The sequence below is a fragment of the Sander lucioperca genome, chromosome 10 (assembly GCF_008315115.2).
Source record: "Sander lucioperca isolate FBNREF2018 chromosome 10, SLUC_FBN_1.2, whole genome shotgun sequence".
Classification (NCBI taxonomy): domain Eukaryota; kingdom Metazoa; phylum Chordata; class Actinopteri; order Perciformes; family Percidae; genus Sander; species Sander lucioperca.
In genome coordinates this window covers 9,469,647-9,491,446 of record NC_050182.1, presented here as the reverse complement: position 1 = coordinate 9,491,446, position 21,800 = coordinate 9,469,647, and the positions used below count along the sequence as shown (strand labels likewise).

General features: G+C 38.7%; 1 protein-coding gene and 3 long non-coding RNA genes across 6 annotated transcripts; 3 read left to right on the top strand and 1 right to left on the bottom strand.

Annotated features, from left to right (window-relative positions):
- The first annotated feature begins 2,757 nt into the window (after positions 1 to 2,757).
- On the top strand, positions 2,758 to 6,233 carry LOC116040277. Its single transcript, XR_004102629.2, has 5 exons — positions 2,758 to 3,008; positions 4,219 to 4,402; positions 5,252 to 5,388; positions 5,540 to 5,619; positions 6,063 to 6,233. It is a non-coding gene; the product is annotated as an uncharacterized LOC116040277 (long non-coding RNA).
- Positions 6,234 to 8,329: 2,096 nt separating this feature from the next.
- Positions 8,330 to 13,940, top strand: LOC116040276 (proteoglycan 4-like). 2 transcript variants are annotated; one of them, XM_036006774.1, is made up of 3 exons: positions 8,330 to 8,412; positions 11,607 to 13,243; positions 13,533 to 13,940. In XM_036006774.1, exons 2-3 carry the CDS (start codon positions 11,647 to 11,649, stop codon positions 13,679 to 13,681), a joined length of 1,746 nt encoding a protein of 581 aa, XP_035862667.1. In that variant the 5' UTR covers positions 8,330 to 8,412; positions 11,607 to 11,646; the 3' UTR covers positions 13,682 to 13,940. The 2 variants fall into 2 exon arrangements, with proteins under 2 accessions (XP_035862667.1, XP_035862666.1); XM_036006773.1 differs by lacking the exon at positions 8,330 to 8,412 and adding an exon at positions 9,251 to 9,419.
- Positions 13,941 to 15,938: 1,998 nt separating this feature from the next.
- LOC116053392 lies at positions 15,939 to 16,602 on the bottom strand. Its single transcript, XR_004105818.2, has 2 exons — positions 16,566 to 16,602; positions 15,939 to 16,044 (listed from the first exon to the last, which is right to left on the bottom strand). It is a non-coding gene; the product is annotated as an uncharacterized LOC116053392 (long non-coding RNA).
- LOC118496090 lies at positions 15,976 to 16,948 on the top strand. 2 transcript variants are annotated; one of them, XR_004898565.1, is made up of 3 exons: positions 15,976 to 16,064; positions 16,225 to 16,647; positions 16,757 to 16,948. It is a non-coding gene; the product is annotated as an uncharacterized LOC118496090 (long non-coding RNA). The 2 variants fall into 2 exon arrangements; XR_004898566.1 differs by having other exon boundaries at positions 16,003 to 16,064; positions 16,235 to 16,647.
- The last annotated feature ends 4,852 nt before the right edge of the window (positions 16,949 to 21,800 follow it).

The following is a 21,800-nucleotide window of genomic DNA, read 5'->3' as shown; positions in this document are numbered from 1 at the left end:
GATATTTTTTTGATTTCATCATCTATTCTTCAATTTGTGAAAGAAGTTAATCATCTTTACGCCCCATTAACTGACCATAAACAAATTATTTTGAAATTAAATGCTACTCAGGAGACCTCAGGTTTTCGAGGGTATTGGAAATTCAACAACTCTCTTTTGAAGGATGATTCCTTTAACGACTCTATCAAAAAACTAGCAGGTGAACTCCTCAATGACGACCTAAACGACAACTACAGGATGAAATGGGAATTCTTTAAATACAAAGCCAGATGCGTTGCGATTAAAAGAAGTAAGGAACTAAAAAAAGAAAAAAGTAAGGTAGAAGCTGAATTGATGCACAAACTTGACCTTTTACTGACAAAAGTAAACATTAATTTGGAAGAAGAACTCGAAATAAGGAAAATCCAACTACAGCTGGACCAAATTTATTTAGACTTGGCAAAAGGAGCATTCATTAGGTCAAGAGCCAAATGGCTTGAAGAAGGGGAGAAGAACACAAGTTACTTTTTTGCTCTTGAGAAAAGAAATTTTAAAAGAAAATCTTTATCTGCCCTTAATATTGACGGAGTTCCTTCTAAAGATCCAAAGCTAATTTCTAATTTTGTCACCAAATTTTATAGGAATTTATATGATTGTGCAAATTTCTTGAATAATGTTCAAGCTACCATCCCTTCAATTGATGAGGAATTTAAATCATTATGTGAATCTGACCTGTCAGTCACTGAAATTAAAGATGCACTTTTTTCAATGAAGAAGGGCAAATCTCCAGGAATCAACGGCCTATCTGTTGAATTTTACATACACTTTTGGGAACACCTTCATAACTTTTTATTATGTGTGTACAAAGAATGCATCAGTCAAGGGGAGATGACAACTACAATGAAGCAAGGCATTATATCTTTTATCCTCAAACCTGATGAAGACCCTCTATTAATTGATAATTGGCGTCCTATCACTCTTTTAACAATAGATTATAAGATATTGGCTTTAGCTTACTCAAACAGATTGAAGAAAGGGCTAGACTCTATTATAGCTGAAACTCAAACAGGATTTATGAAAAATCGACATATTAGTTGTAATATCAGACTCATATTAGATGTGTTGGATTATGCAGATGCAGTTAAGTCTGAGGCACTCATTTTGTTTCTAGACTTTTATAAGGCCTTTGATACAATTGAGCACAAATTTCTTTTACAGTCCCTTAATGCGTTTGGCTTTGGTAACAAGTTTGTAGACATTGTCAGTATGTTTTATAAAGATATTAATAGCTCAGTTATAATTAATCTCAATACCTCTAAAAGATTTCAAATTAATAGAGGGGTCAGGCAGGGGTTCCCTATCTCGCCCTTCTTATTCATTTTGGTCACTGAATTATTGTCACTTAAAATTACATCTGACAGAAATTTTGAAGGAATCTCAATATTTGGTAAGGAGTTAAAAATTTCCCAATTGGCAGATGACACTACGATTTTTTTTATAGGACAAGGACCAGTTATGTTACTCTATTCACTTGATAGATCAATTTTCCAAGGCTTCAGGTTTAAGATTGAATATGTCCAAATGTGAAATCTTATCTCTACATGGTTGTGATGATTGTGTAATTGGAAATATCCCAGTTTAAGGATTCTATTAAGTATCTGGGGATATTTATAACTAAAAATCTTATTGCTAGACAACATCTAAATTTCTCAAGTAGAATAAAGAAAACAAAAGATATTTTTAACAACTGGCTTCAGAGGGATTTGTCTATTTTGGGCAGAGTTCTCCTCTCTGAAGCAGATGGCCTACCTCGTTTTGTATATCCATCTTTATCCTTATTCGTAAATGATTCAACAGCCACTAATGTAAATCGAATTTTTCTGGATTTTATTTGGAAAAATAAGTCACATAAGCTAAAGAAAAATGTACTTTCCAGTAGTAAAGCAGAAGGAGGTCTTGAAGTCCTAGATTTCAGTGACACTGTGAACACCTTTAAAGTTAATTGGTTAAAAAGATGTCTTAAAAATCCTGAGTCAATTTGGTATTTTATACCAAATTACATTTTTAATCAAATTGGAGGTCTTTCCTTTATTTTAAAATGTAATTTTCTGCCAAATAAATTGCCAATTAAATTATCAAAATTCCATCAGCAAGCCCTTCTAGCTTGGAAGCTAGCCTTTGTCCACAATTTTTCACCGCACAAGACTTTCCTCTGGAACAACTGTAACATAGTCATTACCCAGTAAGCACACATACGTCGGCACGACGTCTGCAATTGATCGCGGGTCATAAAGAAGAATAATGAAGCATCGTTTATTGAGCGTCTGGAGGTCTTATTATGATCGCAATCTATACATCGCAGCGACGTATTAACTATGTCGGTGAGATGTATTAAAAGTTCCTCAGTTGTTCACGGGTCATTTGAAAGCATCGTTTAATGAGCGTCTGGACATCTTTACTACACACACTGTTGATGTGATGGACAGTGAATCTGAATTCTGCCCAGCAACTTTTAATGTGTTAGTGTGCTATTTTCTATAATAATCTGAACTTGTGTAAATTATCTTTGAGTAGCCATATGTCTTCACGTAGTAGACAATGGCAAAATAAATCAGAATGTTTTTTTGGTGAAGTGTCCCTTTGAATCATTTTTAATCATGTTAATGAGGAGTAGGCCTATGTAATAATTTATATTTATATTCACAAACAGTAGCCTATTGAAGAATTTAATTTTCAAACCCTTTACCCTATTTATATTAGAATGAAACAGATAATTGTTAACGCTTTAAGTTGTGTTCTATTGAAAGGATCTAGCTACATGCTAACGAGAGCTCGACTCGGCGGAAGCATAAATACTTCAGCGCGGAAGGATACATGAGTGAATCGACAGTGATCCAACTGTCAGTCTCCGTCAGTGTCGATCAAAGTCGGGAGGATGGCGCTTGGACATTTAGCAACGGAGGATTTAATCACGGGCTTACTTCGTTTTGGAATAAAGGTCACTGAAGAGGAGCGAAGTAAATTCAAAGGTAAATTATGTGCATTTTTAATCTGTGTTTGTGGTGTTAATATTCAAAGTTGGAAGTTAACTTTACCGTTAGCACTAGCCAAGTTCATACTCTGTCAACATTAGCTAGCTACACTCGACATTGATGATTGCCATTATTAACGTTAACAGGTTAGGTAGTTAAAACATTAGCAGTATTATGTCCCATATTGCCATTCTACATGTTACGACATGGTACTTAGCTAGCTAACGGTACTTAGCTACAGTTGACCATCGAGATAGCTAGCTAACATTAACGTTAGCTATAAAACTACTGCGTCAGAGGAGAAAAAAGCGTTTTTGCCGCCGAAAAGTCTTTTCTTATGACTTACGTTAACGCTAGCTATAAAACGTTAGCTGGACTGCGTCAGAGGAGAACGATAAAAAGCGTCTTTGCCGCCTAAAAGTCTTTTGTTCTTAAATATATGTTAATGGTAAAGCAAAGCCATTTGGGCGGAATGTGACTATCGCTAGCCAGTGAGGGTTTGAAATGATGATTTATTCTTTATTTTGTCGTCAAACTGTCTTAGAACATTTTCGTAAAACCATGTAATGTTAACGTTAATTAACCTACAAAGACTAACGTCAAGTTACAACACCAGTCACGTTAACGTTAACTGACAGAACCGACCAACGGTTAACCTCCCTTTCGAGTAGCTAGCTAAGCGTAACATTTAACGTTAGCTAGCTAACAGCTGTTTTCAAAATAACCCGATTATTATCATTAATAAAAAAAGTAAGATAGGCCTAACGTTACGTTATATTAATATAGTGTGTGAGTGAGTGTGTGAGTGAGTGAGTGACTTTTCCAGCGTCTCTAATGAGGTACGCCTAAATACTTTTTTTTTTTTTTTTGAAAGATTATTTTTTGGGGCATTTTAGGCCTTTAATAGACAGGACAGCTGAAGACATGAAAGGGAATGACATGCAGCAAAGGGCCGCACGTCAGAGTCAAACCCACGGCCGCTGCGTCGAGGAGTAAACCTCTATATATATATGGGCGCCCTCTTTACCAACTGAGCTATCTGGGCACCCTACTTTGTGTTTTTATATGGATATTAGGTCCGGACCAAACGGAGGATGATAGAGAAGCGTGATTGCATAATGTGCTTTTTAAATGTGTAACGTTATATTATGCTGTTACCACAGTGGTGGTTAACATTGCTGTTTTTCTTTTCTGTATTGTACGTTAGATAATGAAGTTGACGGAGAAGCAGTGGACTATGGATTGACTGAGAGGATGGTTTCATACCTCTTTGAAGGATCGTTTAAGAAGCAAGCCAAATTCAACCGATTTGTACAGCAGTGGAAAGAAACCGTGACACTAACCGTTGAGCCTGTCCCGGTACATTCAGAGAAGGCTACAGTGGAATCAAGGTACCGGTAACAGTAATGTTATGTGATTGTTATAACATTAGGCCCAAGTAGAACCATGGAAAATAACTCTATAATCTCATAGACATATAAATAATATAAAATGTAAATGTTACTACTGAAGAAGTTTTTATCTGGATCTGAATTCACCTGGCTCCGGTAGTTTATGTAGTGTAACATTATGCATTAGGGTGTACACACTGTAATGCATAATCTTGCACTGTCTTTGTAGTCCGAACGCAGGGGTAGAATGTAACTAAGTACATTTACTCCAGTACTGTACTTCAGTCTAAATGTTGAGGTACTTGTCTTTTCATTCCACTTTCTACTTTTTACTCCACTACATTAATCTGTTACAGCTTTAGTTCCTAGTTACTTTAGTTACTCCGCTACATTCATCTGTTACAGATTCATCTGTTACAGTTACTAGTTACTTTACACATTAAGATTACTGCTCACAGAACACATGTAGTTTATAAAATCTGATGTTTGATTCTAAAGTAAACTGAGATGATTAGTCCATTAAACACACAACTGGTTGGATCCTTTACACTTTCTAACATGTTTTAATGTTTAACTACATTATCCTGATAATACTTACAGACTTTTGCTTAAGTAACATTTACACTGCAGGACTTTTACTGTAACAGTATTGTTACAGTATGGTTAATTTGCCATACATTTTAGGACTATTGTTTTATTGTAAGAGTCCATGCAGGGTTTGTCTACATGTTTTATTTCCTTATATTTGTGTTGGAGTTCATATTAAATTACTAAAGGCTCTCTTTGAAATTTAATTTTAAAATCCTATGATAATGTTGTGACATGTTTCCTGTTTGTGCTGTGTTGCAGAATGAATATCTGCCGAAGATTTTAAGATGGCTTTAAGATCCTAGTACCCACAGTGCTTAGACTGACTCAAAGGAAATCTCCCCTTGCAGATCTGGCTTTGGAGGAAAGAGAGGCTGCCCTCACCGAAGATGTCCCTGGTAAGTGACTCACTGATCAGCCGTGGTCACCCCTAGTGTTGTGGAGCCATTTAAGCTTAATTTCTTTTCTATTTGTCTTCAGACAAGATAAGGCCTAACCAACCAAAATACACTGTACATTCACCTAATACACTTTCTTTTATTTTTTCAGGGATTGATTTCAGAGCTGCAATCCTGCTGTTGCCGATCCTGTTCAGGGAGAAAAATGACATTCTCATCATACTTGGAGAGGTGTGTAATTTGCGTATACTTATTTTTTGTTTACATTACTTCACGCAGAGACTGGGAGAATTATATGCATCCCTTGGATGTCTTATTTCATAATACAAAGTTTCTAGCTGTCAATACTGGGCCTTGGTGTGGACATGGGGGAACGCAAAGCTAAATATGGAAAAAAAAAAAAAATGCATGCACAGTAAGAAAGATCTCTGATTTCACAAAAAATGTTGTAGTCTTTTGATAGGCCATGAAATGATGGTTAAGGTTTTTACTTACCGGAGACGTTTTTGTGGGTGTGTGTGTATATGTGTGTGTGTGTGTGTGTATATATATATATATATATATATATATATATATATATATATATATATATATATATATATATATATTTATGAATGTTTGTGGTAGATTTCTGCAATTTAACTGAGTGAATACTACTTTATGATCTCTTGCAGGATCAGCCTGGTTGTAGCGCTATCCTATTGCATGCAGAGGGAGTTTGAAAGACAACCGTTTATCTCGCCCCTCGGATTGAGCCCTGTCAATGGAGAGTTCCCAGACTCAACATCTTGATTTGGTCTGGCCAAGCCTCCAGGAAGAGCGCCGAGTCTAAAAGCCACCATGGGCTTAATGGATAACGGTGGTACTGCACCCCATGGCCCAGAAAGACTTTTCACATAGACTTTGCATGGCGAAAGAAACGTCTATATTTCAGCGGATAATTTGTTTCGGGGTATATCAACTTACCAGCCCGAACACTGAAAGGGTCCTTGGTTAAAACGTTACGTTTTTAACATTTTTAACATTCACTAGAAGCGAATCCAGAATTATTAAATTTTTTAAATATATATATTCCACTAAGTTAAACCAGTCTCTTATTCACTTGCTGTGCAGAAACCATTCTATACCATTTTACCTCTATAGAAAACTGAGAAGACTAGATAAAACAAAATAAATAGTATGATAATAATTCGAATCCAACGATTTTATTACAGCAGCAGTAATGAGGAACCCTGTCCTCCAGGCGCCGACGGAAGCGGAGGCCGAGAAGGCCATCAAAGAGTTTCTCCGGCTGGCACCTAATCGCCACCACCGCCGGCCAAGATAATTCTTTATTTTAATGTTTAATGTTTTAATATTTGTTAATGTTTTTTTATGTTTATTGATTAATTATATAGTTAAAAATAAATGTTTGTTCAGCAAAAAGTGAGAAGTTTACTGGTCTTGTTTATACCAGCGATCCTACAGAGTGATTTAAGATGTTTTCAAGTAATTAGGTTAATAATTGTTTGTCATCTTCTAGACTATGATTTCTACAGATTAGACTGGTATTATTGGACTGTAGCTATAGTTTATTATAAAGTAGTAGTAGTTATAGCAGTAAAATGTTAATTAGGCCCCCTATCTAAAATATTCTCGGTGTACTAAGGTAAGTAATTTGTAATTTATTTTATCAACATTTAAAGAGTAAAGGTATGTTAGGATAACATATACGGTATATAGTGCCTGACATCTGCAGACGGTATAAATGATATCTGGTGGATGTAGAGCCTGACATCTGTAGAGCGGCTATATGTCGCTGAAACGTAGCGCAGCGACGTCGCGGGGACGTCGTGCCAGTGAGCAAACTACCAAAATACTACATATCCCCGATGTATTTTGATTACATCGCCAATACGTCGCCGCGACGTATGTGTGCTTACTGGGTAGGAACAAATCCTTATTTTTTCCGAATTGGTTCCAAAGAGATTTAAATCACATTCTCAATATTTTCGATGAATCTGACAGCAACAACAACTTTATTCTACAACATGATTTTTACGCCGGTGGTTATGGCATTAATGAAAACTATGCAGACTATGCTTTGTCATGAGAAGTTAGCTAGTAACGTTAATGTTACTGTAACGGTAGCTAATGAATGAAATCTGAAGGTAGGCTATCTGAGGAAGGTTGCCCCGGTCTACTGTAACGTTATTCGATAGAAATATTGTCGTAACGTTAGTGTTTAACAAATACAATAACCTAATTTAAAAGGCCGTTTAAAATTAGGCTAGGCTAGTAGTAACGTTAACGTAGGTCGAGGACGGAGATTTGACCGAGACACTGACATTTAGCTAGCTAATTAACGTTAGCAGTAACGTTAAGGTAACCGGCGTAACAATATTCCGTAGTGGATACACAACAAATAAAATTGAATGTATTATTTAAAATGACTCAGCTGAGAATATTTTAATGAATGATTAGCGGTAACTTTAACGTTATCGTTACCACTCAACGGGACTTTTAGTTAACTTATAGCTAGCTAGCTTTAGTTGATACCATTAGCTAGCTAGCTTTCCCAAACGATCAAAAAAATCAACTGGGCAGTACAAACAGTGAGTGTAATGAAGAATTAATTATTTATTTCAGGCTTAGTAAAAATATAAGCAGTGAGTGTTATAAAGAATTATTTCATTCAGATTTATCAGAAATATTGTAGGCTACGATCACCGGAGACCTCCGTTGACCGCAGCGGCAGGTTCAGCTTTGAATGTCGGCGTGTGATTGGTAGTCTGCGGTCGGCGAATCCTACGTTTCCAATTGGTAGTCTACAGTCAAACGGAGCGATTTAATTGGGGGAGTCCACGGTCAGTCGACGAATCAGAACGCGTAACTGAACGTAGACTTTGCACAACGGTAGACTCAACATCTGCTTTTATTTAAAAAAACAAAAAACAAAACAAAACAACAGAACTAGAACGCCGATAGTCTATTGGACAGCCGCACACAGAGTTCCAGTCCTTTTCCACACAACCCTTTGGCAAGGTAAGTCGCACTTTACAGCAGAGCTAAAACTACTTTTTTACTCAACTCTTTCTGTTTAGTAGAGCCGTATTGTGTTGGGGAAGGAGTACATTTACTTTCCTCGCATGTTTCTGTCAAATAAATATCTTTTTTTATCAGTTATATTCCAGCTATCAGATGTGCTGTCTGTGATCAGGATATGCAAATGCGCTTTGTCTCTTGCACAAAACAATTTTAATTATTAAATGTTGCATTACCTGTTGCCTAAATTGCATGTGCACAAAGTTGACTGCATGTGTAGTGTTTCCTTGCCCTCGAGGACACTTTAAATTGACTAAGAAGTTTGCAGTCCCAGCACTTGTGACATTTTGCAGTTTCTATCACAGATCACATGTGAATTAAAGATTATTTCTCAAACGTATGACTAAATACGTCCTGTTTTAAAATGATCTGTGGGTTGTTGATCTAAAACAAAACTGTCTTGTTGTGTTACAGTGAAGGTGTCTTTTGAGCTAGTCGTAGAACTTTCATTGTAGTGTTTTTATTATTTTTATTATTCTGACTAATAGTAGAAATATTGTTTAATATTATCATTCAAACTGTAGCCCAATGTCGGACTGGCCATCCTCTATGGGCCGCTACTGCTATATATATATATATATATATATATATATATATATACATACATATAATCAAATAATAACAATAATTTGTCTTGTTATTTTTCAAAAAGTTATTTTTATTCGCGATCATATGGAGAAAAACGACACTACCCACAATCCGAAGCGTTACAACGACGTCATTGTTTGGTCCAAGTCGCTGTTGCCATGGAAATGTTTACAGTACCGTGTACCCGTGAACGGCGAGAGCGAGCAACTACAATAGAAGTCTATGATAGTTTCAAAATGTTTTTTTTAGCGCCGAATCCATTATCACTGACCACCACCACGATAAAAGACAATGAATCGCGGCACGAAACAACCAAAGGGGGGAGCCGAGAAAAAGAGAGAGAAAACAAAGATAGCACGGTTGGCTTCCAGTGAAAAATATGCTAAATTAAGTGATTTATTTTCCAAACAAAAACAGTGTGTTGCTTCAGCTAATATTAACGTTAGCAGCTGTATATTTTGGTGAAACTGTTGTAATTTGAACTATGGCCGTGCATTGCTCTTTCCGTGTTTTGGTGGAGCTGTTGTATGATGTAGCTAGCTAGCTACTGTGCTTTAACGTCGAGCCGGTGTATTTGTGCTGGATGTGCCTTTAGTGGAGCGGATCATGTCGTAGCACCGCCACCTAGTGGTCTGCAGATGCTTTAAGATGTTTAACTGTTGTCGGCACATTTTTGCTTTTTATGTTGTTTTTTTTGTATGTTTTATGACATTTGTGTAACGTTGGTGCATAGAAATATAATGGCATGAAACTAATTTGACTTTTGATTGATTTTACCATGGCAATGGTACACCTTTCTGCTACGTTGATTTTTTTAAATTTTTATTTCTATGGGTTGGTGTGGTTTGATAATAGGGTCTGTGTGTTTCAAATGCCAGGGCCGTTTTTTGATCCGTCGTCCGTCACTGCTGTAGCCTGCTAGCTGCAGCTATAGTATGTCAAGGGATATATGTACTGTATATGTGTCTGACATACATTCATACTTGATTGATTTATTTGAAAGTACATTATACTGTAGTCTGAAGTCTATATAGTATAGGTATAATTATTATTATTATTCTGATGTTTGTGGCAGACCTTTTGCATTTTGTTTAATCAAGCAGAGTGCAATAATGATGTGTGACCAGATACATATTTCTCAGTTTATTTAAGTTCAGTTAGAAGGTTTAGTTAAAGCTCATGTTGCAGGGTTTATTTTCTAATGAATTTGTGCAATTCGTTAGCCTAGACTGCTAGCTAGGTAAATATTACGACTGCCTTCAGAGTTTCCTATATTTGCGTCCACGTTGTCAACATAAGACATGTTGCGTTAGTACTCCTTTTGTACCATCATTTTATTGAATGAAATGTTAAGCTTTGCTCCTACTAGATGGGTGGGTTTTTGTTAGCTACATACAAAGCTAACTGGCTATAGTTAGCCTGTATGCTAGCGGAATTAGCTAACGTTGCATAACCAGCCAGCAACTTCGGCAATCAGCAGTAGTTTCGGTAAGCTAACCACAACAGTTATTGTCGCCCACAATCAACCTCTCCTGCTAAAAGCAGTCAATCTGCAGTGATGTTTGAAATAGAGACGCTTGTGGATGTATTAGCTGTCGTGGTTAGCTCGCCGGAACTACTGCCGAAGCTGCTGGCTGGCTACACAACATTAGCTAATTCCGCTAGCACAGGCTAACTATAGCCAGTTAACTTTGTGTGTAACGTAGCTAACAAAAACCCACCCATCTCGTAGGAGCGAAGCTTAACATTTCATTCAATACAATTATGGTACAAAAGGAGCACTAACGCCACATGTCTTATGTTGACAACGTGGACGCAGATAGAGGAAACGACGAAGGCAGTCGTAATATTTACCTAGCCGTCTAGGCTAACGCTGTTGCGCTAACGTTAGCAAAACGTCGGCGTAGCTTTAGCTAGCTGTCTAAACTTGTGAAAAGCTGAACAGCATCCCCATCCAAGTAATAAATAAACACTAGGCAGATATGTTGTTACTGGAGCTAGTAGGGTCCATCAAAACGTGAGATATCTAATCGAAAATGTGTTTACAACGTCTGGGGATTTCACAGGTGGGACTGACTGGCAAGTTAGCCCATAGCTAACATGATGCCTTCTATTTCTAGATCTAGCTAGATTACCAGTACGTATCTGAACTAACAACATGATCACTGTCACTCGATATAAAGAAAACATTGACTTTCACTCTGTGCTATTCACTGACAGTAAAAACAACTCTTCCTCATCCCAGTAAGTCACCATAGTTATAGTACTAGACTGAGGCACGTCTCCCCAACGTGACGTCATCACCGAATTGCGTTAAAAAAACCCACTAAACGACTAAAACGGTAAAAACTGGCCTTTAGCACTATTTGGTGACATTTTTAACAATGATATACATATGTTGAGTGCTTTATGTACCCATTAATCAACAGTGGTGGTTAACCTGCAACATGGGCTTTAAGTGAAATAACCTGCTTAGTGTGCTGCTTGAAACAATAATGTGATCAGTGAAGTAATTGCTGTGTCTGTTTGTGTGTTTGTACTTGCAGTTTCACAACGCCAGTATACAAACGAGAAATCATCGAGAAAATGTTTAGATCCATTTTTGGACTAAAATTCTTTGCAAGACCTCGGTCTTCAGGAGATATGGACTCTTCTTCGAAGAAGTCCAAACGAAGGAGTGAGAGACCTTCATCTCCTGAAGACCTCAACCCTCCCACCATCTTGAGGGAGCACGGACGACGGGGTGAGAGACCTTCGTCTAGTGGAGGCACCAACCCTTCTACCATCATGAAGGAGCACAGGCAAAGGGGTGAGAGCCCTTTGTCTTGTGCAGAAAACCAGCCCTCTATCACCAGGCAGCAAGAACGAAGGAATGTGAGCTCTTTGTTCATCGTGGGCACCAACCCTTCTACCATCATGAAGGAGCACAGGCAAAAGGGTGAGAGCCCTTTGTCTTGTGCAGAAAACAAGCCCTCTACCACCAGGCAGCAAATACGAAGGGGTGAGAGCCCTTCCTCTTCATCCTCTGAAGACGACCAGTCTTCTTCCACCAGGCAGCGAGTACGAAGGTTTGAGAGCCCTTCCTCTTCATCCTCTGAAGACGACCAGCCTTCTACTCCAAGGCGGAAGCAAGCATGGAGAGGTGAGAGCCCTCCGTCTTCATCTTCTGAAGACGACCAGCCTTCTTCCACCAGGCAGCGAGTACGAAGGTTTGAGAGCCCTTCCTCTTCATCCTCTGAAGACGACCAGCCTTCTACTCCAAGGCGGAAGCAAGCATGGAGAGGTGAGAGCCCTCCGTCTTCATCTTCTGAAGACGACCAGCCTTCTTCCACCAGGCAGCGAGTACGAAGGTTTGAGAGCCCTTCCTCTTCATCCTCTGAAGACGACCAGCCTTCTACTCCAAGGCGGAAGCAAGCATGGAGAGGTGAGAGCCCTCCGTCTTCATCTTCTGAAGACGACCAGCCTTCTTCCACCAGGCAGCGAGTACGAAGGTTTGAGAGCCCTTCCTCTTCATCCTCTGAAGACGACCAGCCTTCTACTCCAAGGCGGAAGCAAGCATGGAGAGGTGAGAGCCCTCCGTCTTCATCTTCTGAAGACGACCAGCCTTTTTCCACCAGGCAGCGAGTACGAAGGTTTGAGAGCCCTTCCTCTTCATCCTCTGAAGACGACCAGCCTTCTACTCCAAGGCGGCAGCAAGAAAAAAGGGCTGAGAGCCCTTTGTCTTCATTTTCTGAAGACGACGAGCCTTCTACCACAAGGAGGCAGCAACAACGAAGTAATTTGTACTACTTTGTAGACTTCAACCTTTCTACCACCTTTAGGCAGGATGGAGGAATTGGTGAGAACCATCTGCCCTGCGTTGACATTGACCACCCTAGCATCTGGTGGGAGCGTGTACGAAGGGTCAACCCTTCAAACACCTTGAGGCAGGACGGAAGTGGTGACAGCCCTTCCTCTACATTTTCATCTTCTGAAGACGACGAGCCTTCTACCACATGGAGTCAGCAAGAAAGAAGGGCAAATAGCCTGAGTGCGAGAAAGGAGAGGGAGAAGATAAAGAAGGAGAGGAAAACGTTTGGTCTGCTTTCAAGAATATACATTTGGTGGCTCGAATGGAAGATAGACCGCTGTGCCAGGGAAATCCAATCAACCTGTGAGGATGCGTGCTACCTCCAGGTTCATGGTAAGAAAGTAAACTTACATTTTGTCAATTTTTCAATTTATTTTTATCTTACAGTGGGCACATATCCCTTTCATGAGTTAATTTATGTATCTTATTTAATTATCATGGAGAACAGAGGAAACATACTCAGTTAAGCTAAGATAGCTCTTATCTCACTTATGGCGCCAGGCCAACATATATTTTTAACAACTTGCAACAAAACAAATCTGTTGACTATTTCCTTTTGGGAGGGGTGCGAGTGTACAACTGGACTACAGACTTAACCTTTCATATATGCTGTTGGTTACAGGTCACTTCAGAAATCCAGAGATAATGGCCAAGATCCAAAAAGAGCTGCTTGACCGAAGGAATGAGCTGGCCGTTTCATATCACAGACAAGTAATTAAATTGGAGATGGAAGTGAGGAAGCAAAGACTGAAGGTAGAGAGGAAAAAATAGATATGAAGAAGATGGAGAATATCTCTGAGTTATGCCACAACTCAGAAAGCCCAGATATGTTAAATCTTGACTACGGGCCAATGCCAGTCAGGTCACGCAAACTCGGACTTGCTAACATATATCATTTAAGAGAATAGGAGAGAAATCAGAAAAATGGCACCAAATAGAGAGAGGTAATTGAGGGAAACGGCAAACATTTCAGATTTGACAAAACTGAAGTAAAGAAAAGTAAAATATTCTTTTACAACATTAGCAACCACCATCAAATATCCTTGCAACCACTTGATAATACCCTAGAGTCAAAAAGCATTGTGCAAATAACAGTGTCCTAACTTAACGCCACCTGACCCAATCTAATTCATCCTAACCTAGCCTAATTTAACCAAGGGTAGCCCAACACATATCCTAATTTAGCTTCTGTTAGGTTCTGGCAGATTCCTTAGGGTTAGGGTTAGACCCTAAAAGACAGTAGAAAGAAGAAAATAAGGCAAGAATAGGTTGAAAAAAGTGACAAAAACTTTGAAAAAAGCAGAAAAAAACTTTGAAGAAGGGCGCCCGGATAGCTCAGTTGGTAGAGCGGGCGCCCATATATAGAGGTTTACTCCTCGACGTGGCGTGCCTGGGTTCGACTCTGACCTGCGGTCCTTTGCTGCATGTCATTCCCCCTCTCTCTCCCCTTTCATGTCCTCATCTGTCCTGTAGAAATAAAGGCTGAAAATGCCCCAAAAAATGATCTTTGAAGAAAAAAAGACAGAAGAAAAACGTAAGGAAGAAAGGCAAGAATAGGTCAAAACAAACGACAAAACCTTCAAAAAAAAGCGACAGACTTGGAGAAAAAAAAGTAGAAGTAACTACAGTCTTGTAACTGAAAAACATTTTGCAGAAAATGTCACGTACCCCCTGCAGTTCTTTTGATCAATGGATCACAGGTGGAGTGGGTCCTGAGTCCCGAGGAGACTTAATAGTAGATTTAATAATATATTTTATTTGTAATGCACTTTACATTTGGAGCAAATCTCAAAGTGCTACAGTTAAGATCGTAAAAGCATGGTAAAGACATCAATATAAAATACAAATAGACAGCGCAACGACTTGCAGGGTTAATTAAAACTCATAAGTTCTGCTAAATAGAAATGTTTTTAGTCGGTTTTTAAAAGTCTCAATAGTTTGAGGTGCTCTCAGATGGTCGGGGAGGGCGTTCCAAATCCGAGGAGCGGCAGAACAGAAAGCCCGATCACCCACGGTGCTGAGCTCAGTCTTGGGGAGAAGGAGGCGGTTTGAGTTCGTTGAACGGAGGGATCGAGTTGTAGTTAGAGGGGTGAGTAGTTCCTTCAGATGCATTTCCATAGATGCACTGGAAGGTAAGGATTGTATTCAATCCTGGTGGAAACAGGAAGCCAGTGAAGTGAATGGAGAACGGGTGTGATGGGGTCGTATTTTCACACTCTCATCAGGATCCTTGCTAGTCTGGCTCCGCCCTCCTACGTACTTCCGCTCAATTTTCGGTGTGTTCCGTGCCGTCGTCCGTTTGAGGCGTTGTCGGCCTTCATTTTGGTCGACCTGACATGCTCAGTCGGAGACAGGGCAGTCGGGACTTGTTACAGTAATCCAGTCTGGAGGAGACAAAGGTGTGGACCAGTTTTTCAGCATCTGCTAAGGTGAGTGTCCTCCAGGAGGCGCTACTCCAGCCCACCTGCTGCTGCTGAATGTTCCTTTTTTTGGTTCATGCTTCATGATGATGATGATAACAGGTAAACAGCCTAACCCATTTTATTGTTTCATTGCACTGATTCAGATGTAGATTGTATTCATCTTTTGTTTAGAAGTTTTTTTTTTATCATAACAAGCTTTTTATACTTATCTTTTAAGTTAAAAGCATACTATGTAACTTTTCCTGTTTCGGTCCTCCTACAGGTTGTTAGACCACAACCTGTAGGGGGCCCAAAGAGGGAAAAGTTACATAGTATGCCTTTAAAGTAGCAATACCACAGTGTAAAAATACTCCATTAGAAGTAAAAGTACTCATTATGAAAAGTTGACAATATATGAAACATTATGAAAGTGAATTATTATTGCAGATGGTGAGTAAGCAGCATTGTATTGTTGTAGCTAGTCGAGAGGCAGCTCATGTCACGCCCCCACCTGCCGTGACTTCTGCACGGTGACAGTCTGGTGTGTGTGTGTGTGAATGTCTTTTGGTTTATTTCTTCATTTTGTTATGCCTGCTGTGTGTTTGGTGTGTTTTTTGTTCTTTTTGTCTGTCTGTGTGTGTTTCTGTTCCCGCCTACATTTTCCACAGAGTGAAGACACGCCCCCCCCCTGTTGATTCTCCCCACACCTGGTACCAACTCTAATCAGCGCACCTGCAGAGGAAACATACTCAGTTAAGCTAAGATAGCTCTTATCTCACTTATGGCGCCAGGCCAACATATATTTTTAACAACTTGCAACAAAACAAATCTGTTGACTATTTCTTTTTGGGAGGGGTGCGAGTGTACAACTGGACTACAGACTTAACCTTTCATATATGCTGTTGGTTACAGGTCACTTCAGAAATCCAGAGACAATGGCCAAGATCCAAAAAGAGCTGCTTGACCGAAGGAATGAGCTGGCCGTTTCATATCGCAGACAAGTATTTAAGTTGGAGATGGAAGTGAGGAAGCAAAGACTGAAGGTAGAGAGGAAAAAATAGATATGAAGATGTGTGTGAATGTCTTTTGGTTTATTTCTTCATTTTGTTATGCCTGCTGTGTGTTTGGTGTGTTTTTTGTTCTTTTTGTCTGTCTGTGTGTGTTTCTGTTCCCGCCTACATTTTCCACAGAGTGAGGACACGCCCCCCCCTGTTGATTCTCCCCACACCTGGTACCAACTCTAATCAGCGCACCTGCTGCTCATCCTGCTCCATCACCTGCCTTCAAATGCCAGTCGGACTTTCCTCTCCCTACCCGATTGTTGCTTACCACTGAGTATGCTTTTTCACCAGCCTTCGAGATTTGTATCTAGTTTTGTATCTTGTTTTTGTACTTACCTGTCCCCGCTCCCTCACGTTACTAACTGGAAGATCTCTGTTCTCAGAAATAACCCACCTTGCTGCCAATAGCCACGCCACGCACTGGAACATCAAGTCTGCAGCCCCACTTAGGAACACAGCCCAGCACCCTCTCTGCCAGTCCAGCCATCTTCGGACCCAGCACCCTCTCTGCCAGTCCAGCCATCTTCGGACCCAGCACCCTCTCTGCCAGTCCGGCCATCTTCGGACCCAGCACCCTCTCTGCCAGTCCGGCCATCTTCGGACCCAGCACCCTCTCTGCCAGTCCGGCCATCTTCGGACCCAGCACCCCCACTGCAGGCCCACACTCACAGCTTCAATAAAATAAGATTCCTTACCACCTACTCCAGTCTGCGCCTGAGTTCTGATCCTCCTTCCTGACAGCTCATTGTGTTTAATTTACAACATGCATCATATTTTATAAAATGATCATGTGAGGAGGAATAAAGTGTCATAAAATGAAAATGCTAAGGTGCAACAACTCAAAATTATACTTCAGTATTTGAGTATATTCAGTCTTCCACTGGTGAAGAGGAAGATGAAGAAGGAAATGAGGCTGGAGAAGAAGGTAAAGGAGATAACTAGAAAATGCATTTCCTGCGGAAAATGCGTGGGAATGCTGAATAGCTGAATTGCTAAAGCTAAACCGGTTGAATAGCTTAAATCAGTAAGAAGAAGTTGAAGTAGTGAGAATAGTTGAAAAAGTGGAAATCGTTTTAATACATATGAATTTCATTATAAAGTTAAAAGCTTATGCTAAACTGAACTGTTGGCTTTAAAAGTTGAACAATGACAAAATATGTAAAACATTGCGAGGTTTGAGTTTATTTTCTAACTGATAATGAATAAGTAGAGAAGTCTCACAAATGCAGAAATATAAAACAAATTGTATGAAAAACCTTAAAGCTCAAATGCATTGCACTATACTGCTGAAAGATCTTGAAAATTGTCAGAGTTAGAAGCTGAACTGCATTACCTAAATAAGTGAAGAGCTAAAACACATCTTTAGAAAAGCTGGAAGCTGAACTATAATACTGTCAAAGATGAAAGTTGAAATGAATTGCCTGAAAAGGCTGAAAGAAAAAATACTTGTATTATTATCAGACATTAAACACTGCATAGAACGAAAAAGCATCAATCTAGCTGAGATGAGATGGGAAATATATTGCGTAAAAAGAAGGGGGCTGAAGAACTTTGCACTGAAAAGGAAAAATGAAATGCATTAATGACAACCATGTTCTAAAAAACATAATATACAATGATATTAAGGCATCGATAATGCCTAAATATGGGTTGTTAGTTAATATGTTATCTGAAGTTAACTGAAACAATGAAAGTCTGAGGTCTTTAAAGTAACTTTTATATTGAGTAATACTGTTGGAGTTTGATGGGCAAACATATTCTGCATGTTACAATTAACAACAGTCCTGACATTATGTACATGAAAACAATGGCATGATCTGGAAAATGTAAAGGTAATGAAATGGTGTGTGGATCTTTGTAAAATATCGTGAAAAACAGATCATTGGTCTCACTGTTTTAACAGATGATGCAGACAGTTGACCTGCTTACAAATATATTTTAATTTCATTCAATTATATTACTATTTTGGGTCAAAACTGTTGTAGTAATTAACACCATAATTAATATGTTTCAAAATGCAGTTGTAGTATCAGCAGTAATAAATTACAGGAAGTCATATCAGCAGTTAAAATACAAACAAGCGTGATACAATGTGCATACTGATAATAATATTTCAAATTATTATTATTATTATTATTATCATTTCAAATGACAAATGCATGTAGAAAGAGGAGTTTCCAAAAAACAAAGTACCAAAGAATAAAACTTGGAAATGCCCTCTAACAGTCTGTAAAGATGATAGCTGACTTTAACGGTTTAAAGGTCTTGTACCTAATACCAAAAGTAAGTGAGTGAAACATGTATTAATAACAAATTGGTTAGCAAAACCAAAATCCATAATGCCTAAACAGTAATTGTTTTCTACTACTTCTACATCTGTCATTTATCTGTTAGAAAACAGATCACGAGGGAAAGGAAAGGTTGATATGAAAAATAAATGAATTATATTAATTGTGATAAAATAAAAAAAATAAGCATGCACTTCTGAGGCATATAAGTTAGATATTAATAAATAAATAAAATAAAATTGTTGTCATACTGTTTAGAAAGGAAGCCAGTGTGCCCGACGGGTATGTTCCAATGGTTTAGAATATATATATATATATATATATATATATATATATATATATATTTTTTTTTTTTTTTTTAAATAAATAAAAAGAACAGAAAAATACAATAAAACAATTCTTGCAAAACCAGAATCCATAGTGCCTAAACAGTAACTGTTTTTCTACTAGTTTTGTAAGGCAGGGCCCAACAATATACAGTGGTGTGAAAAAGTGTTTCCCCCCTTCCTGATTTCTTATTTACATCTGTCATTTATCTGTTAGAAAACAGATCACGAGGGAAAGGAAAGGTTGATATGAAAATTAAATTAAATATATCAATTGTGATAAAATCAAATGGCTCCATAGTGTATCTTTCAATATACAACATTGTTAACGTTGGCTTCACTCTGCCTGCGTGGCGTGAGCATGGTGTTTCTGTTGCGTGTCAGTTGCGTGGCGGCTTGCTTGTCACATGAAAAATAGGCGGCAGTCCTATTTCTAGCATGCACACGTTTTCGGTGCCCATGAGACGTGCGTGTCACGCAGGCAGTTTGTAAGCTCTAACCTGGGAACATGGGAGCCGAAATAGGAACGGACACGCCACGCAGCTGACACGCTCAGGCCACGCAGCCAGTGTGCAGCCGGCCTAAGCCCTACCATTAAAGGCTTTTTACATGGTGGTTAGACTGAGGCTAATATCCCATGTTTGGTTCAAGCTGCAGTCGCCCTGTACTGACACTTGCTGTCATTTTATCCCAACATTTAGCTCAGTTTACTGAAATCCCACACAAATATATATATATTTTTTTACATCTGTCCTCTCTTCCAGATTCAGTTAGTTCAGATGCATGTAGCAACTAAAGTAACTGAAAAGTTTCCCCCTTCAACTGGCATATATCTGTTAGAAAACAGATAGAGGGAAAACAGAAAGGTGAATTAAAAAAAATAATAATTAAAATAAAAGATATGAATTGTCCTGAAACAGAAACATAAGCATAAAATGTATAAATAATATAAGGTGGAGATAAATAATAAAAATAACTAAAAAAGTATTGGTGTCATACTGTTGAGAGAGGCAGGTAGGTCAGTAGAGTATGTTTCAATGGTTTACAATATTGTTCAACCCTACAAATAAAGGCTTTTCACATGGTTAGACTGAAGGCTAAAATAAAATAATGTATCCCGACATTTAGCTCAGTTTACTGAGCCTCAAAATAATGCAGGGTTATCCTTGACTTTGAAGGAAGATAGGGTTAGAGTCACTTGATTGTCTTCTGACATGATTGAAGACATTAGTTCTTGACATTAGTTCTTGACTAGTTCTTTTGACAAGGCTTATTTAACCAAGTCATGTGTTTTGGGCATTCTGAAGACAAAACATTCAGCTTTGATTACACCATCTTAAATTTAAACACTGTGACACCTTTTCAGTAGGGTTTAGATTAGCCCAAGGCCCAGTTTACATGTGAAAATCCTTTAACACGCCTACCAGCTCAAACCCCACACTAATAATTATAATTTTTGTAATATATATTCCATGTCGTCCTTTCCTTTTCCTTCTGTGTGTATATATATATATATATATATATATTTTTTTTTTTTTTTTTTTTTTAAATCTGTTGTGTCTTCCAAGAAAACAGAGAAATAAGGAAAAGGAAAGGATGACATGAAAAATAAATTAATAAAATATATTGTGATGAAATACAAAATAAGATTACATTGTTCGAATTAGACAAGGTATATATCAATTATCAATGTAACAAAATAAATTGGTGTCCTACAGTCATAGTGTCCATGAGTCAGCAGTGTAAGTTGCTAATTGTTGAATCTGTCCATTGTTGGCACAAACCAAAACTCTTAACAGAGCACAGTGTAATTGTGAAGATGTAAGGGGCTGTAACATTGTGACCTTTGATGATCCAGGGGCTGTGGAACTGCTGCTTTCAGGTATCTGGCCAGTCTTTGGTGGGAGGACAGCATCACTTTTGTGACGTTGAGGAGCAGAGGCCTTATAGATGGAAAAGTAATGCCAACAGTGTTTTTGTTAGTTCTTTGGACAAAAAGGGAATTTGTACTAAGTTAATAAAAATAATAGTTACCTTTACAACTTGTTTAGGGCGAATTGTAATGCTGCACTGAGGAGGAGCTGTCTCTGTGACAGCGTAAGTTTGGTTCCCCGCATCAGTTCACCTGATCACTCACCAAACGTCAACAGTAGGTAGGCTCTACTGAACTGTGCACAGCATTGGATGCAAAGCTGTGGACGTAGGAAAATGAAGCAGGTCCTGACAAGAGAAAATAGAAAGTTGTTGTAATAAACTGCAGACTATGCAAAAAACATGTTCAAAAGTTACATAATACACAATAATTAAATACCTTGAACACTGCTGCAAGGCAACACAACATTTCTGTACAGTGCAATTTTACACAGAGTAGTTTAGGAAGGTTGCATGGGGTTCAGCTTCTTGTCATGTTTAGCCTTCTTTATAGTCCTGATTGTCTCCACTGTGTGAAGTGGAGTGATCACAGCAGAGGCAGACCTGCAGCAAAAAGTTCATTTAAATTACAATGTACTGCTAGCTGTAACAACGGTGTTGCAAAATTGCTGCGTTATTACAAAGTGAATACAGGAATAAAGACACAATTAAAGCAATATAGAAAGCACATATGAAATTAGATTCATTACCTTCTGTTGTGAAGACTCTTCAGCGCTGTCAGGTGGAAAGCAGGCAGTGGTCGTCCATTTTTTCAGGTTTTAGAGCCAGAGAGAATGTGAAGCAAAGGCAGGCAGGTGTTATCTCATCCTCTGCTTGGAAGAATGACTGGGACTAGCATGAAGGTTAAGGTGTCCCTGTGTGGTCCAACAGTGATTGTCTGT

Coding starts and splice junctions, on each gene's coding strand:
- LOC116040276 (XM_036006773.1), top strand. CDS start 9,352: ATGAATCGCGGCACGAAACAACCAAAGGGGGGAGCCGAGAAAAAGAGA. Junction 9,420..11,606: donor GAGAAAACAAAGATAGCACG/GTTGGCTTCCAG, acceptor TTGTACTTGCAG/TTTCACAACGCCAGTATACA. Junction 13,244..13,532: donor GTGCTACCTCCAGGTTCATG/GTAAGAAAGTAA, acceptor TGTTGGTTACAG/GTCACTTCAGAAATCCAGAG.